Raw genomic sequence first — 18,859 nt, forward strand, 5'->3', positions numbered from 1 at the left:
AAAAGGAATTCCCTTATCCATATAACTACCCTTGAGTCCACTCCTGAGGCCGCAATTTTCGTAAGCAGACGATCATGACAAACTAAATCGAAGGCCTTCGAAAAATCTATTACAATTGTGTCTATCCTACTTCCGTTATCCAGTGAGTCTGCAATGTCTTGGTAGACCGTGATTACTTGACTTTCACATGAATATCCCGGCCTGAAGCCATGCTGACCCTCAAATAACCAATCATTTTCATCCCATATTTTCCTCAGGTACGATGCTATAAAGTGTTCCATTTGCCAAACAGAAGTAATTAGCCTGTGGATCTTAGAACGTAATATTTCGCCTCCTGCTTGAATAAGTTCTGCCGGAATTTGATCAATACCTGGCGATTTATACCTTTTAAATTTGCAATAGCACTTTCAACCTCAAAAGGGCTGGGATCAGGTATTAACGGCTCAGCTGTATGCATTTCTGTCTGCCTAACATCACTGACCCTATGTACATTCAGTAACAGAGAAGTAGTTCCTCCACCTATTCAAAAATGTTGTGGGGATCACCATTCTCATCCTTCACTAAGTTACTGCTAGGTTGGTAACCCCTCTTAAAATCATTTATTCCTCTACACAGGTCTCTAATGTTCTTGTTCTTGCTGTTCACTGCTAGCTCATAGATTTTTTCTTTCAGATACTCCCTCTTTTTGTTCCTGAAATGCCTGCTGGTTTCACGTCTTATATTGTTCAGATTATACCCATTTAACTCGCTTGGATCCTGTAACCAACGCAATTTGCCCTACTTTCTTTGACCTAATAATGTTGAGCATCCTTCATCGAACCATGGCTTATGCTTCTTCGGTTCATAATAATCTAGACGACCTAGACTCTCTTTGGCAGACATTTTTATATTCTCTCTAATAGTTTCCCAAGTTTTATTAACAACCACCTCAGTGTCCACGATTTCCAAAGCTGTGAACCTATTTGAGATTTCGACAGGATACTGCTCTTTACCCTCTACCTCATTTAATTTCATGAGATTGAACCTCTCCATATGAACTCTGTGTTTTTGTTTGTTTGCTCACTGCCAGTCTCTCCCTAACCTTTGCGACCACCAGGTAGTGGTCAGTATCACAATCTGCTGCCCTGAATGATCGGACATCAAGTATACTTGAGTGCCGTCTCCTATCTATCAAAATACGGTCTATTTGATTGTGTATCTTCCCATCAGGAGATGTCCAAGTAAATTTATGGATATTTCGATGTGGGAACATTGTACTTTTGACAGTAAGATTTTTTGATGTGGCAAAGCTTACTACTCTAACTATATATTTATTTTTCTTGGCACTACAGCCCCAGTGGGCCTAGGCCTACCTCCATGAACTTCTCCGTTCACTTCGGTTTTTCTCGATCTTACACATTCGGTAGGACTACTTGGGCGGGTGATCAGCTCGTCGCAAGGCCTCTACCTGTACATAAACACAGAAAAACTCCACACACACACAAACTAAACATCCATGCCCTGAGTGGGATTCGAACCCACGATCCCGGTTTCCAAGCGAGCGAAAACAGTACATGCCTTAGACCGCTCGGCTACCGTGACCGGCACTCTAACTAAATTATCATTACTAATTTCATGCAAACTCTCATTCCCAGTCGTTGGTTTCAAAATGTCTTCCTCCTTACTTTGGCATTGAAATCTCCTAACAAAATTTTCATAGGTTACTTCGGGAATTTATCAAATACATGTTCTAGTTCTTCATAGAATCTCCTTTATGTCATCAATTTTATCTTCTGTTGGGGCGTGAACATTCATAACAATGATATCACACCAGCGACCTTTTAGTATTATACATTATATCCTATCACTAACGAACTCTACCCTCTTAACTGCTGATACGATTCTCTTATGTACGAAAAAACCTGTACCTTATTCATGATTTTCATTCCCCTTCCATAGAAAAATGTATAGTCTCCTGCTGGTGCGATGCCACCTCCATCCCATCTGACCTCCTGTACTCCCGCTAAATCTAACTTATATTTTAAGATTTCATCTGCCACTGCCCTGAGCGAACCTGCCCTATACAAACTTCGAACATTCCTAGCCCAAATCTCATATCCATTTTCATTGGCTTAGGTCGTTTATCCAAGGAATCCGTCCAGGTCCGAGGCTTTGTGTTCATTTTCGTAACATAATTATTTTTTTTTACGGAGAGGAGTTGTTAGCTCCAGGCCCAACTCTCAAGCTGGAGGACCACCCCTTGTCGGCTGTCCGCGACTTATTCAATATATTCGCAGCTTTCCAAAACTTGTGGGCGTCTCCTCCATCCGCAACCTGAGGACGCTCCATGCCGTGGTGACGAGGGACCCACCTAACATCAGTTCTCTTACCAAACAAAACTTAATTACTCTACACTAAGTGGCAATAATATCGGTCCCCTCTAATAGTTTCGTACGAGCGTCATATTATTTCCAACTTAGGAAATTAGGAATTGCGATATTGGGGTGACCTCTATTGGCACGATGTGCATGCTAAGTTTCTTTCAGATCGATAACTTGATTCAAAGATAAAATGGAAGTTCAGGGATAAATACACGCACACACGTACGCTTACACATAGAGATCATGGTAACCACATAAGGTTACATAAACATTCAAAATGCAGTTGCTCATTGGTGGCACGATTCATACAAATTTATGAAGAACTGCTTTTGGTGGAAAAGTAGGAGAACGAAGATAAGGCGCCAGTTGGAGGTTTAGGCTCCTTCAGAAATAAAAGTACCCGCAGCGCCTCCTGGGTAATATAGCCGTAATCTTGAGGTTAATCGCCCGTATATTTAATGCCAATAGCTGGCTAGTTAATTTAGTCATTAACGAACCAGTGATTAATTAATTAGTTAATAAGTATTATATCAAAAGTCACAAGGTGTTAAAGAGTAATCCAGCTGAAGATTATTTTAGGTAAACGCTTGGCCTTTTTAGTGAATATATGAGAGAGATCCTAAAATAAGCTCTCATATCCTTTCATGAGAAAACTTTTAATCTCACTGTTACGACATTTTTTCTTCCTTTGGTGCTACGGCCCCAATTTGGGCCTTGGCCTACCCCCCATGAAACTCTTCGTTTCACTTCAATTTACTAGATCTTAGACATTCGGTAGGACTCCTTGTGAGGGTAGTCAGCTCGTCGCAAGGCCTCTCTACCTGTACACAAACACAGAAAACGCACACAAACAAACACTAAATATCCATGTCCTGAGTAGGATTCGAACCCACGATTCCGAGTGAAGACAGTGCATGCCTTAGACTGCTCGGCTACCGTGACCGGCCTGTTACGACATTACATGAAAATAATGCATGAACTATTTTTATCATAATCTCCTTGCATATTAAGGCACCTGCTCCACTGTGAAAGGAGATATCAATTTACTTGCCGAAAAAGTGTGAGGTTTACACCGAGCCCCAACGATGTGCTTCTCATTCATCATCAGTTTCTGTGTCGAAATGCCTTCCAGAAATGTTCTGCTCTGAAGACCCAAACAAATAAGACTCTGAAGGGGCTGATTTGGGCTGTAGGATGGGTGCTTCGACATCGCCCACCAACTTTATTGCAAGCCATCACGTGACAGTTCCGTGCATCTTCACTACAGGAGTTCATTGTAGAAAATCAGACTTCTCTCTTTGACATCACATTCTCGCCATTCACGGACACAAACGCTCGATTAATTTCAGTTGTTTTAGTCCATTTTGCATTAAACACCGAATTACTGATCGGGCTTCCACATCGGATCATGTGTTGAGCGGCATCACCATTTTGGTTGATTTGCGAGATGTAAACAATGGCCTCAGTCAGGGGCATATTCATTATTGTTATGGAATTTAAGGTTCTCACAGGGGAGGTTATGAAGAGCTGTATATTCTTGGATATTACGCCGTGTAGTCCGTTAAAATCGACTGACGTTTCGGAGGATCATGTCTCTACTCGCTACACGCCGCTTTCTTACTTGGCTTGTTCTTCGGTCCTGAAGGAAGAGGCGAAATGTTGCGATGAAAGTCTATTGATTTTCAAACGAATACACGATGTTATACCCCAGAATGTAGAACTCTAGACGTTCACTGCTACTGGATAAGAAGCCTGAAAGCTAATACGTGTGCTTCCTTACTTTTCGGAACTCGGCCCTACGTTTGTCAGGCAGGGATAGTCAGATTCGCTACCCAGATTCGCGCCAAGTACTGTCGAATTGGATGTAGGAAAGTCAATCACTGCAACATTATACTGTATGGCCCCGCTTGGATATCGACTGGAGTTCGCTAAACTTACGATGTAAGATTCAATATCGACTGGACGACATTCCTTCTTTAAGAAACCGATGAGAATGCTCGTGTACTCGATACATGGAACAGGCAGAGGGTAGTTGTAGACAAGAGTGTGACATGTACCACAACCTTATAGTTGTTCCCGTGGAAGTAGTTGGCACGAGTTCACGTAATTCATTTTTTGTCTCTTTTCTTCAGTGTCGGTCGGGCCATTTATCTTTCCTCCAATCAAAACGGAAGAGACACTTTGTTACTTTGTTGACGAGGATGTCGTTCCTAACAAGAGCTTTATTCATCTGCCATAGATAAGGATCAAGTAATTTCTCATATCTCAAGGTTTCTTGTAATTCGAATACCTGGTGCTCTCTGCTTCAAAGAGAAATGAACATCAGATTACACTACGGTGATTGGGGACTCATCTTACTCAGCTCTATGAGCAAAGAGGTTTGCTTCGTTTTCCTATAATTCTTCCGCTTCCATCTTCGAAAGATCCATTTCCAAAAGCTGCCCCATATGCAAGTTTATTGAACTGATTCTTACTTCAATATTTCATGTCACTTAATCTTATAACTTCTATCACATTCATATGTAATTCTATACTGATTGGTGTTTGGGTTACTGGAGTTGCTGTGCAGACTTTGAGATTAAATAACGAGGAGTGCCGTTAGAAGATAACCTCCACAAACTAGTAGACGTATTGAAAATCATCTCACATGAGAGTAACTTTTTGTGTATTCTATGTATTTAGTATTCCTGGTGTAACATCATGTGTCAGTGAAGATTTACGTATAATGTTCTAAAATAATAATTTCTCTTCTGGGAGGTTTCGTCCAAATTTTTCTTTTCTGAACAGCGCATTTACTGCTTGTAAGCCATAGTATTGTCTTGCTTGTAATTTATTCATCGCAATAGAATCATTGCATCCTGCTTACTTAAAAGTATTTATATTTTCCGTAATTTTATCATGTACAACTACTCTGAAGATTCTGTACACGTTAACGAATCAGTTTAAGTTTGTGATGGTTCTTTTATTCTTTTCTTATCTTAGATCTCGGGGATCTCGACCTATAATCGTAACCTCCAGTCACGCGTTTCAGTTACTGTGTACATCTATTGTAACATTTATTACATAATTTACAGCAAGGTTATATTTCGAATATGATTTCTTTAAATGTGACTTTCTTCATTTACACTTTCAGTCAAATAAACTTTGATATAATTGTGATTCTCTGTCTTTTCTTTCAAAGATTACTTTGAATCCACATAATTATAGACAGTGACATTAAGCAATATATGACCTATCCATCTGCCTTCTAAAAGAAGTTATTGAAGGAAAGATAAAGGGGCGGATAGAAGTGACCAGAACACGAGGAAGAAGACGTAAGAAGATGCTGGATGACCTTGGGGACAGAAGAGGATATTTTCATTTGAAGGAGAAAGCTCAAGATCGCATCAAGTGGAGAGGAACTGTTTTGGAAGAGACTGTGGACCTGTCGTCTTGACAGATTACAGATGAATGAATGACCTATCCAACAGTGATGTCTGGATATATTTTGATATTTAAAACAAAACATGTCTGTAGCGTAGAATTTGTTTGACACCAATGTTCATTTATTGCAAATGTAATTCTGTCGTTGATGATATAAACCAATTGTTGCAAAGCTAGTGACATTACGGGTTTTAAACTGCATAGTGAGAAATAATCCTTATTTTATTTCGCGGCGTATCTGTCACATCGTAGCGTGTTTCAAGGAGGCCAACATTTTAAATTTTTTATATCATAGTGAGTTTCATTATCATGACCGAGTCGTTTTGAAGATAAATGTAAAGTTTTCTTTTGATTAATTAATCACCATAACATGAATATATGTTGGGGGTGAAGGTATAATTTCACACGTTTTCTAAACTCGACGCTTATTGAAGGAAAGTGTTCGTCCTCATGTTTTGTTATTTTTCTCCTTATATAAAGAGCCACCGGTGATCACTGGATAGCAAGCGTAGCCAGGATGAGAAAACCTCTGCCCCTAACGGAAATCGAACACACACTCATTTGTAGTCACTATACTGTCTAGAACATGCATGTCCAACTTCAAACAGGTTGTGATCGACTTTTTAGTGTCAAAACTGCCAGTGATCTGCAACCCCCTCCTATTGTCGTACTACGCTTTAAGCAAAAATATTGGTAAAAGTAACACGACTCATGATGTTTGCTGTAAAAGCAACTAGTAACCGGGCTGTCTCTGATGTATGTAGATTCATCCAGTTGGAGGGAGATAGCAACACAATTGGAAACATCTTTCAACAACTGTTCAGTTATGTTTCCACACATCATTTATATTCGCCTCACAGTGGTGTTTCTTGATAATTGAAGATCTTGAATAGTAGCTATGATCTCTTTCTTATTTTATAGTACAAGTGAATTTACATTGTTTTCACGTATAATTTCCTTATAGGCCTATGAGATCGACCAATAATCGTCCTTCGTTCGAATGGTTAATCGCGATCGACGCGTTGGACATGCCTGGTCTAGAATATCCAGGTTCATCAATCATTTTTTATAAATTTAGTAAGGTTCAGTTCTTGTTCCATATAAATAATAATTTATATTTAAGAAGTACTGGTAACCACGAAAAATAAATTCGGTGTACATAAGAGCGTAAAATGTGAAAGCCTGACAATAAAGCCCAGTGCGAACATTAGTCTTTTTTGGTTAGGTATAACTCCTGTCTTTTTAACTTGAGTGAGTGAATAGTATCACGCTGCGACCGCTTCAATTCTAGGCCAAGAATCAAACGCCACTTCTACAGTCATTTAGCTTTAACCTAGTATTGTGATCCCACCGGCTCTCGAATTTTTAGTGTGGGCCCTCATTACTTCACATCATCGAAATCTGCTTTGTGCTAGGATTTCAGAGTTGAAGCATACGATCGGACAAACATACGTTTTATTATGTATTTTGTGCAAAGAATTAGTAAATAATGTACGTTAATTCTGTATAGTTATGACCATTTAAAACTTTAGTTCATATCTTGAAGGAAACATCAAAGGAGCACTTTCCCACACAAATCAACCGACATTTCGGAGGAACATATAGCGTCCATCTCCAGGCTCGAATAATAAGCCGAGTTCCGATTGTCACGTGCTTCAGGTTGGTATCTTGTTCGAATTATTCTCCGACCGTGAAGATGGAGGCGATATGTTCCTCCGAAAAGTCGATTGACTTCTAACGAACCACAAGACGTTATATCGCAGAAGGCAGTGCTCTTCATTTGGAAGTATTTGTCAGATATGTTGCAGTTTAGTCTTAGAATTTTAAAAAAAATTCACTCCTGTTACCATGGTTACTGTGCATTTTAGATCGGCGACCAGATCCTGGAGGTGAACGGGCAGTCGTTCCTGGACGTGACCCACGACGAGGCTGTGAACCAGCTCAAGTTCCACAAGCGGATGACTGTTACAGTTCGCGACGTGGGCAAGGTCCCTCACTCCTGCACAGCGTACGATGACCTGCAACCCTGGGAATCGCATAGCCCGGGGTATGTTCAACCGGAACTCTGTGGGTGTATTCATATGCCAGACCTCTGTGGGTACGTTCACAAAGCCACAACTTTCTGGTTGCCACAGTAAAATTCCCAAAACCTGTAACAAGTTTTTGGATACATTCATAAATCGCTTTACCCAGATATTTCTTGACAGACAACGGGAAGTAAGTGAAAACATTCATAAATGTGTATGTTCATAATCTCATCCGTATGGCAACTGCAGTTTTCCTGTTCAGTTCATAAACATTTCTAGTAGTCCCCTGCACAAAGTCCAGCCCCTCTAATGACTTTATGAGGTCTGTTGATAAATATCCTTTTCTATAGATCATCGTTTATTGCCCTCCTTCACAATCTGCAGTCTCCTGTGATTTAGACACGATAAGTGTAAAAATATTCTGATTTCTTTGTACTGTTGCACTTGGAATGAGATATAAAGATCTAAAACATTACATTTTATACCCATCTGCAACAGAAGGACTGAAATATGAACTTTCAGAACTAACATTCTTAGCCCTATTCCGGATAATACTGGAGGAGGCAGATAAGTATCAGGGCAAACCCGTGTTGTGAATTTACTTTTTACTGAGGGAGTTTCCAGTTTTCAAAGTTATTTATGAATATATGTAGCAGTTTATGTAATTTCTTATCACTTTCCAGTGACCATGGTGGCCGACAGTGTTCACTTCTCCGTAATACCAAACCAATAATGATAAACATATCTACCTTCCAGACTGTTAGTTCAGTTGGCTTTCCTATGGCAGCGATAAAAGTCGATATTAAAAAAAATCGGTTGCGTGTGTTATTGGCATGTTTCAAATTGATGTAATCTGAACCAAGCAAAAAAACGCATTTAATAAGGGTTAGGCTTATTGGAAACAGTGTTTTGGACTATGAGGAAAGAAGAAAAATTTATATAGGACTGACGAATCTTTCTGCTGAGCCGAGGCGTACTATTTTATTTACGACATGCGCAACAGTTTGTACAGCTATTACTCTGTCGAATACAGTCCTCCGAGATGGCAAATATAAATTATTACTAGCCCGCGCACCGTCGTCGTTTACTGTGACCTCGTCCAATCCCCAGTTTCTTACATCTTCACAACTGGAGCAGCTCTTAAACAGACTCGATCTCGATTGAAGTCGACGCAAGTGTAGCCCAAGACGTTCAGGGAGATCTTCATTTTCACTATATTTGTATGGCCACCTCTTCTCTATCACGGGATAATGACAGTCTACTTTGAACCAACCGATAACAGAATGCAAACTCGCAGAAGAACTGTCTGTTAGTAGGCTTTCCTAGCAGACCCTAAAATAAAGTGTTCCTTCAAATATCGGCAGTTGCTCAGCTGGTTAAGAAATTCCCACATTCTATTGGACCCAAAGGGTAATTACAATCAAGAAGAATAAAAGAGTTACGCACATAACAAAAGTAAGAAATTTCTACCAAAATCTGGTCGAAAACCCCGAAGAATCCATGTGGAAGAGTTACGCACAGATGAGAGAATAACATTAAAATGGATCTTAAAGAAACAGAATATGAGAGTGTGGACTAGATCCGTATGATTCAGAACGAGGGCCTGGAACCGACATTGAACCTTCAGACATGTAAAAGGGCCGCCTTCTTCCCCAGCTTATATCACCTCAAGGGAGATTCTGCTCCTTTAAGTTACTTACGAATTGCTGAGTTAATTGACACGGACTGTAATTGTAAACGTTGCCAAATTTTAAATATAAAAACGACGAACCGTAATTTAGGCTAAGGTTAATTCGTAAAACAAAGTACCTTCGTCAGCTTCATTCAGTCTTCTTCAGTGGCCTATTCACGACGCTGTTGCAGTAACGAAACTGCATACACCGTCGAAGCTCTGTTCTCTACCACAGCAAGGAATTTAATACATCTCAACTGAGGAACTGTAAGCACATTTGCAATTTATTTAACGAGATGGCAGGAGCGTCACTTTATAGAATGATGGTAATGAAGTAAAGAGGTTGTAGAAGGAAACGGTCATGATCTAATTAAAAATACCATCGCGGCAATTTTCATGGAGAGAATGGGGAAATCAGAGAATAACCTGTGTCAGGATAGTTGGTGTCCTGGCGAGATCAGAACACAGCTTCTCCCAAATAAGAGCAACAAACGTTACCGCTTGAGCCATCCTGCCCGGTGTGAGCAGCTACTTTATGGTACAGTAGTCTCATAATATGTATTTTAGAAAGGATATACATATGTATAGACAACTAATGAGTTGACCCATATATTTTAGTTCTGACATAAATTAATGCAAGATTTAAATATAATTCATGCGTATGTACGTTTGCAATTGAGATTTTAGCAGGTACTTGCTAGTATTCCGTATTTATATTGTAAGGTTGTAAAGACTGGACTTTGGCCTGGTAAAGTTCTGGAATTAACATGTATACTGTGTAGCCGCGGCACGCGGAAGCCTCGGTCACCTGCGCTACAGATGGTCGAAGAGAAGGCGAGGGTCGTATTGAAGAAGAGCGAGTTTACCACTCTGGCCTACTACCAGGAAGAATACGCAGCTAGACAAATGACAATAGAGGCCTTCGTGGCGGTGCTGCTGGAACTGCTCAACACGCCCGAGAAGGTAACCGACGTTTCGTTAGGTAGGATCATTACCCTTTACAGCGTGTGTTGGAAACATCGATAGACAGATTTGTTTCAAAACCGAATGTGATGGATTTAATTTTAGTAATGCACGGTTATACTCGTTTGCATTGGAATCAGACAAATGTTGTAGGAGGTCGCATGCAGTTAAAGACATATTCATATTCTTGCCTTGGCAATATAGATTGTTCATTGGAACTCAAAATCTGATCTTACAAAAATGGTAATTTTACAAATACGATAATTACTTACAACTAAAACAAAATTAAATTATTTATAATTTCGAAGAAGTTACAGCTGAATCCTTGTCTTTGTTTTAGGCAACATTATTATACCAATGTATCAAAGAACACAATTTACTTCACTGTTTTCAATATGTTAAATTCGCCGAATTTTATAAAATTGAGAACTTCTAGAAATTAAAAAGGAGGTAGAGGTGCTTCAGTCTTGTACTCTTGGAAGTCTTCGTTGTTTCTGTTGCTCTTTATTCTCTCTTCCTTCGTTTTTAGTCCCTCCTCCTTTCATTCTTTAATTTTTTCCATTGCCCCTTTATTCCTTCATTTCTTACTATATTCTCCTCATATTTCCTCTCTACCTTTTCCTTTCTCTTCCTTTTCTCTTTTATTCCTGTAATTAATTTTCCTTTCTTGTGTTCTTTCTGCAGTACACCTTGTTGACGGAGCTGCGGGAAGTGGTTCTGCCAGAAGATCGAGCCCGGTTCGACGAGCTGGTGTACCGGCGCGAGGCAGAGGGACAGAGATGTCGGGAGTTCCGGGATATGCTGGATCAGAGAGAGCAGGAGCGACAAGGTCATTCTGTCTCCAGGGTGAGTGGTGAGCCAGTCTGCAAATTAAATTTCATGAAGCCTGGTGGGCTGCCTGCAACGACCATAGAGGAGCTCATTTTTTTAAACTCAGTTTATGATAAATGTGTAAAAAACTAAAATTTAAATTAATTGTCTACCTCATTACGTTTGAAATCAGTGTTTGTATTAAATTCCACACATAGGCCTAGTTAGCTGCAGCCTTTTATTGTTCTTTACTGTATCCTAAATTGCATTAACAAGCCCTGAGCATTTTTTAAATTGAAATTACATATCCCAAAGTTTTTAGACCTAGAGATATCCAAATGTTAGAATCACGCATTGTTTTCTCGTTGGCGTTATTGATGATGGGTAAGGTTACAAACACATTTTTGTTTGTCCTGGAACAAGTTGTCCAGTAAGCAAGTATACAGTCCGGTTATACATTATAAGTAGTGTAATCGAATCAAGGAGGCAAATATCACATGTGGCGAGAGGACACATGAATAAAAGAAGGTGTAATTGGAAGACCCGAATAGAAGGGACCACTTTGAAGGTAAGGGCGTAAATGGGATAATAATTTTAGACTGAATTAGAAATAGATTATGAAGGCATCTGCCCCAGAATGGCTCCCAGCAGTACGCTCTTTTAAAAACTGTAACGAAGTCTCCGGTTTCACAAAACGGGAGGGGGGAATTTTCTGTGTAACCGAGCGAATATTAAGGTGTCAGCGGAGAACTTTCTTATGCGGAGTGAGTTAGGAGCAGCTGAAGAACACTGACAGGTTTTGCACATGACGCCTTAAGCCAGAAATATGCTGAAAATTCTACGGAATTCGTTACTTACTAACTCGTGGAACTGAGCCCTTATTGAGGAGAAGCCAAATTTGCAGCTATTCAAGAATATTTCCCAGCATATTATGTTACTCGAAGGTACATTACTGTGTTCACAAGAGCACTCCCCTGGTCCCTATCTTGAGCTAGATACATCCAATTCATACATCCCATCCTATCTCTCTAAGATCCATTTTAATAATGTCCACCCACCTATACCGTGGCCTTCCCAGTGTTCTCCTTCCTTGTGGCTTTCCCAATAGTATCCTACATGCATTCCTCGTCTCCCCATTCGTCCTACATTTCGTTCCCACCTCATCTTTCTTGACTTGACTGGATCATTCTAATTATACTTGGAGAAGAGTACGAGCTATGAAGCTCCTCATTATGCAGTTTTCTCCAAACTCCTGTCACTTCTTATCTCTTCGGTCCAAATATTCTCCTCAACACCCTGTTCTCAAATACCCTCAGTCCATCTTCCTCCCTTAACGTCAGTGACTAAGTTTCACACCCATACAGAACCACAGGCAAAATTATAGTTTTGTATATTCTATTTTTTATATATATGGACAAATACCGTCTTAAGTGCAACAAAAAAAAAAGAAGAAGAAGAAGAAGAAGAAGAAGAAGTAAAAACTACAATAAAATTGTTGCACTTAAGACGGTATTTGTCCATATATATTGTGTGAGTGTAACAGGATGCTGAAATATAATATTCTATTTTTTATGTTTTTGAACAGCAGACGAGAAGACAAAAGGTTCTGGACTGAACGGTAGCAAGCATTACCCGAGTTCAGTCGCCTCTTAATTTCCTCCTGAATCAGGTTTTGATCTGTTATCGTTGTTCCCAAATATCTGAACTGTGCCACTTTTTCAAAACATCTATTTCCTATCTTTATGTCATGATTTTGCCCTGCATTTTGGTGACGAGACAGCAACACATAGTACTTAATCTTCTCTGTTTATTAGACAATAGTTTACCTAAACGGACTTTACTATACGTTTCGTTTAAAGACATTTTCATCAACCTAACTAGTTTCATGGGTATCCCAAACTATAAGAATATTGTACAATACTTCCCTCCTAACTGAATCATAGGCTTTCTTGAAGTCTATGAATAGCTGATGTGCTGTCTCATCGTACTCCAAATTTTTCTCCAATATCTGACGAATGCAAAAGATCTGATCTGTAATTGATCTGTTACGTCGAAACCCACACTGATGATCCCCATTAATTTCACCTATATATGGACTTAACCTCGAGAGAAGAATATTGGACAGAATTTTGTATGACGTTAATAGCAGTGATATCCCATGATAATTACTACGGTTAGTCTTATCACAATTCTTGTGATCTGGTACAATAATAGACTCCTTCCACTGATCAGGCACATTTTCCTTATGCCAAACAGAAGAAATTAGCTTGTGGAACTTAGACCGTAATATTTCGCCTCCTGCTTGAATAAATTCTGCCGGAATTCGATCAATACCTTGCGATTTATATCATATCAATTTTGCAATAGCACTTTCAAACTCAAAAGGGATACGAACAAGTATGAACTGCTCAGCTGTATGGATTTCTGTCTGCCTAACATCACTGACCCTATGTACATTCAATAACTGAGAGAAGTAGTTCCTCCACCTATTCAATATGTTGTGGGAATCTGCAAGCAGATCACCATTCTCATCCTTCACTAAGTTACTGCTAGGTTGGTAACCCCTCTTAAAGTCATTTATCCCTCTACACAGGTCTCTTATGTTCTTGCTCTTACTTGTTCATTGCAAGTTCATCAATTTTGTCTTTCAGATATTCCTTTTTTTTTTGTTCCTGAAATGCCTGCTGTTTTCACATCTTATATTGTTCACATTAACCCCATTTAACCCGCTTGGATCCTGTAACCGTTGCAATTTGGCCGCATTCTTTGATCTGACAATGTTGAGCATCCTTCATCGTACCATTGCTTGTTTCTTAGGTTAATAATAACCTGGACTCTCTTTGGAAGACATTTTTATATTCTCTCTAATAGTTTCCCAAGCTTTATTAACATCCACCTCAGTGTCCAATTATTCCAAAGCTGTGAACCTATTTGAGATTTCAACACAATACTGCTCTTTACCCTCTACCTCACTTAATTTCATGAGATTGAACCTCTCCATATGAACTCTGTGTGTTATTTGTTTGCTCAAAGCCAGTCTTTCCCTAATATTTACCACCACCAGTTAGTGGTCAGTATCACAATCTGTTACCCTGAATAATCGGACATCAAGTATACTTGAGTGCCGTTTCCTATCTATGAAGATATGGCCTATTAATCGTAAGTAATTTTAAAGTTGAGTGGATAGCGCCTAATAATAATCATTATTCATTCTTACGAAATATCTCTAAAAACATTATAAAATTATAACATAATATCCTTATTGATTTCTATCAGTTATTATACATTTATAACTTGTTGCCTTGTCATTTCTAAATTAACAAAAGTATGTACGACTCATTTTGAATATAAACTGCAATGGGGAGTGAAACAATATTCTTGATAATCTATCTCCCAAAGTTCTGACATATTTACCTTATACTAACGAAAGTACGAGTACTAGGATAGACATTATCACGTGTTGGGATGACTTAGATGCGGTTTTGGATTGGTAATTGGATTTATTAACAACCTACAGATGGTAACTTTAAATAATTATTACACTCTTGCTGAGTTACACGATTTACAATCACCTCACACAAATCTTCTCAGTCTATTTCCACTGGTCTTCACTATCCGCTTCCTGGCAACGGATTTATAACACGAGAACTGTAAAAGTCGTACTAAATTACACACACCCAATCCCACTTCCCTATAGCAAACATGAAGTCTTCAGTTCACAAATCAACTCATCTTCAAACATGAACTTCCCGTGGCCGTCTTTTACCTAGAATTAAGAACTCAGAACTCTGCCACTTACTAGTTCCAATTTGCTCACTCGCATGATGCCACCGCTACAATTTCCCTCTCTCTCTCGCTCTGCCAGCTTAGGAACTCTGCTCACCTATATAGCTGAGGGACGGATATCAACCAACAATAAACACATATCACGTGATCCTACAGATTGTTGCTCTGTGACGTCACAGCACACGCGCAAAGCTTACGGATACGCAGGAAACCCATGTCACTTGACGGCCACCTACTGTTGATGTGTGACGTCACCGCTCCTTCCCCAGCTTGTTGTAGTGTTGCGTGCGCGTATCGTGTTTACAGAGATGTTGCCTGGCAACGCGTTGATCAAATACACCACAATATAGATACAAAGGATCATTAGAAAAACTATACTCTTTAGAATAAAATGATCACAGATACAGAAACGGGGATGATAGAACAAGAATGTATAGACATATCAGAAGCCAATGTAAATTTACGACAGAAATAGATGAAGAGAAGGGCATGATATGTTGAATAAAGAAACAGAACAATATACGAAGGATTTGTAATAACTGGAACCATCTGGACAATTATATAAGGAGAGCTGAAGTACCAGTCAGAAATTTCAAGGCATGAAAATACCCATAAGAAACTAGACTCGGAACGCTGAAAAATCTTTTAACATCAGATGTCCTATATCTCGCGTCTGGAGGACGATATCGGATATCGATATCGAGGTAACACTGCATAAATGTCATAAGTCGCGATTTCTCATAACTCGGGAACTGTCTACATCAGAGTTGGATACTTTCATCAAAGGAACTGTGGACTGCTGGAATACCGTCATAGAACTAAATAAAAAGAAAAACAAACTCCGTGGCCTATAGTCCGCAAGCGAACCATACTGACTGAGCAACCGCCGCTTGTCGGCGAAGTTTAGTGCCAAATTTGCAAATAGAGGGTGCTGCGTGGTCAGCGCAACGAATCCCCACGGAAGTTAATTTCGGTTTCTAGACCGGGGCCACTATTTCCTTGAAATAGCTCCTCAATTATCATCACGAGGCTGAGTGGACAGCCTTCCAGACCCACTACTTCTCCGAAAAGAATCTGGTAACCCCGTTAATCGAACCCGGACCCCTGGATGTGTAGCCAGGAACGCTGACCACTAGACCACAGAGGCAGTCTCATAGAACTAAATTCGAGTAGTGCAGGAAAAACAATATAAACGACAGTACTAAAAGATGAAGCAGAATACTTCAAGGGAACATCACCGTCGTTATATTCTGTCAGCTTAGGACCACTTGAAAATGAACTGAACAATTTAAAACTCTAGATAAGATCACCATGAGAAGAAACAACCTGTGGCACACCCAATCTAAGTGGTTAATCTTAAGTTAATCTGTAAGGTGGAAAGAGAAAATTGAGAAATAATCGAAAATAATCAAAGGCTTCAGTCAAGATATTTGAGTGGCATTTTAGGTGGTTAAATGTGCGAAAGTGGTACTTAGAATTCTGTATTTTTGTTTTTGTCCGATAATCCAGTGGTGTATAATTATTTTGGAACTGAAAAGGGTAAAGGTATTCACGATGAGAGCATGAGGAAGAAACTGAAAAGGCAATTGTCGTTGAAACCGAACTGAATACAAAGAATAAAATAATTGCAGTGGAAATGCTAACAGAACAAGTCCATCGATGTAGTCTTGGAATAATCAAACGAAGACTGGATGACCTAAACAATGCAGATGGGAATACCATTCAGATCGTAATAATACATAGGCTGCAACACCATAGAGCAGGCAGGCTGCATATATGTAGAAACAAAGGGGCAAATAGAGCAAGAATAGTCAACATAGTTACATGTTTAAAGGAAATATCTGTTCTGGGAAAAGCACATTTCTTTAGGACTGCATGTCATAGCACTTCTTTTAATTTCAGATATATTTGTCAGGGAACTGAAACATGAGGAATCTTAAGAGCAGGGTCTCACCCTGGCTCATGGTCAGGCTCCCTGTAATGTAACGTAATATAATATAGGATAAAGGGGCAAATAACGCCACCAATTAATTTAATCACAGCTTTCCAGATATATGTCAGAAATATCCAAATCTTAATTTCTTATTAAGCTACAGACTTAAAATTTAGAGACATACAGTGGTGTCAAGAATCTTTATTCTTATTCCCTGAGGGAACGTGAATTTGAGAAAAGGTAAAAGGGCGTTATTACTAAACAAGGATGATGATATTGCTAGTCACATCTAAAGTTTTTTACTGAAATAAAACATATAAGATTATGTCATCTGGAATAAAATGTTTAAAATTATGATGAAGATGATGATGATAATGATAATAATAATAATAATAATAATAATAAGCAACATTTTTACAATTATAAGTAATAAGAAATACTGAATAGACTGGGACGTGCTCCTCAGACCATATGGTAGAAATGAGCATGTCAAAAATTTTCGGCCTTTTTGTGCCTTTTCGCTTTACAACCTCTTTATTATATCCGTCACAACACAACTAATATCAAGATCAGACCATTTTCGGCCCTGCTGCATGTTTCGGCTATTGATAGCCATTATCAGGCAAACACATGATTTACACACATATACACACAACTGAACCGCAGCACCAACAAAATTGGATACAATATTATTAAAATACATAAAAGAACTTGACGTAGAAAATACAATAAATCAAGTTATATAAAACAGAAGTATGATATAAAATAAGAATAAAATTCTTTTGGTGTTTTTACATCAACGTGTCAGTCCTTGGTTTCTGATTTGTTTTTTGTTTCGTTCCCACGGACAAGTTGGAATATTCATACTTATGCGTATATAAAATTGTGTATGAGGCTCGTAATGTAGATGTAGTAAAGTAAAGTAAAGTATTGTCCCTACTGTAGGGAATGTAAACAATGACTCCGCGTCGTTGTTTTTTTATATATTTTAATAATATTGTAGCCAATTTTGTTGGTGCTGAGGTTCAGTGGTGTGTGTATATGTGTGTAAATCATGTGTTTGCCTGATGATGGCTATCAATAGCCGAAACATGTAGCAGGGCCGAAAATGGTCTGATCTTGATATTAGTTGTGTTGGGACGAATATAATAAAGAGGCTGTATACTGTAACACAATAGGATGCATGAAATGGAAATTATAAATCCTTTTCGCTTTCCCCGCCCACAGTCGCGCAGTGCACCATAATGCAAGGGTATATTGCTACTAATATGATGCAGTTGCAGAGGAAGGGAGCCGGGGTGCTGCCAGGGAGTGACAACAAACACGCGCTGCTTCTATCTAATATCCACGACATCCCAGGACCGGTGAGTGTTCTGAATGTTTTAGCATCTTCTCTGCTATTTTATTGCTTTCTTTCCTTTCTCTGTCTCTCTCTGTAACACAGCTACTAGCACCCCAACCCTCCCCTCTGCAAGCTTTCTGTGAATAGTGTTGTGTTCCACCATCTTGTCTCTTGGTGCTCAAGTACTGGGGCGGTTGACTCACACGATTTTCGAAAGGCGAATCGTTCTCACAGCATTAAATGAATCCTGTGTACTGTCTCAGCATAACACTCTTTCAGAAAGAGTTTTAGTCAGTGTTATTATTTATAGTCTGTACACATATAGACTTAAGACTTATATTAGTCCTGTATTCAGACTATTGTTTTCTTGACAAATTCTGTCAGTTGTAAAAGACGTAGAGATAATGCGAGAGAAAAGAAGTCAGTATGATCGACCGCAGGAGGAAAAGAATTTAGTTTATTTGGAAATGTTTTTAAGATTCCAGGTTTTGGTTTAAATTTTTCTGAACAACATTTACAATTTCCACCAATTTAGTCTGTTGC

The 18,859-nt window shown here is 39.1% G+C and overlaps 1 protein-coding gene across 1 annotated transcript in view; it reads left to right on the forward strand.

Moving 5' to 3' along the window:
• LOC111867260 (whirlin) overlaps positions 1-18,338 on the forward strand; it is a gene marked incomplete at its 3' end in the record, with an annotated part of 129,334 nt that extends 110,996 nt beyond the window's left edge. Inside the window, 4 exon segments of the mRNA XM_023856943.2 lie at positions 7,652-7,830; positions 10,265-10,445; positions 11,130-11,291; positions 18,252-18,338. Coding sequence (XP_023712711.2) covers positions 7,652-7,830; positions 10,265-10,445; positions 11,130-11,291; positions 18,252-18,338 — 609 coding nt within the window.
• Positions 18,339-18,859: the final 521 nt, after the last annotated feature.

This window comes from Cryptotermes secundus, unplaced genomic scaffold, assembly GCF_002891405.2.
Source record: "Cryptotermes secundus unplaced genomic scaffold, Csec_1.0 scaffold1326, whole genome shotgun sequence".
Classification (NCBI taxonomy): domain Eukaryota; kingdom Metazoa; phylum Arthropoda; class Insecta; order Blattodea; family Kalotermitidae; genus Cryptotermes; species Cryptotermes secundus.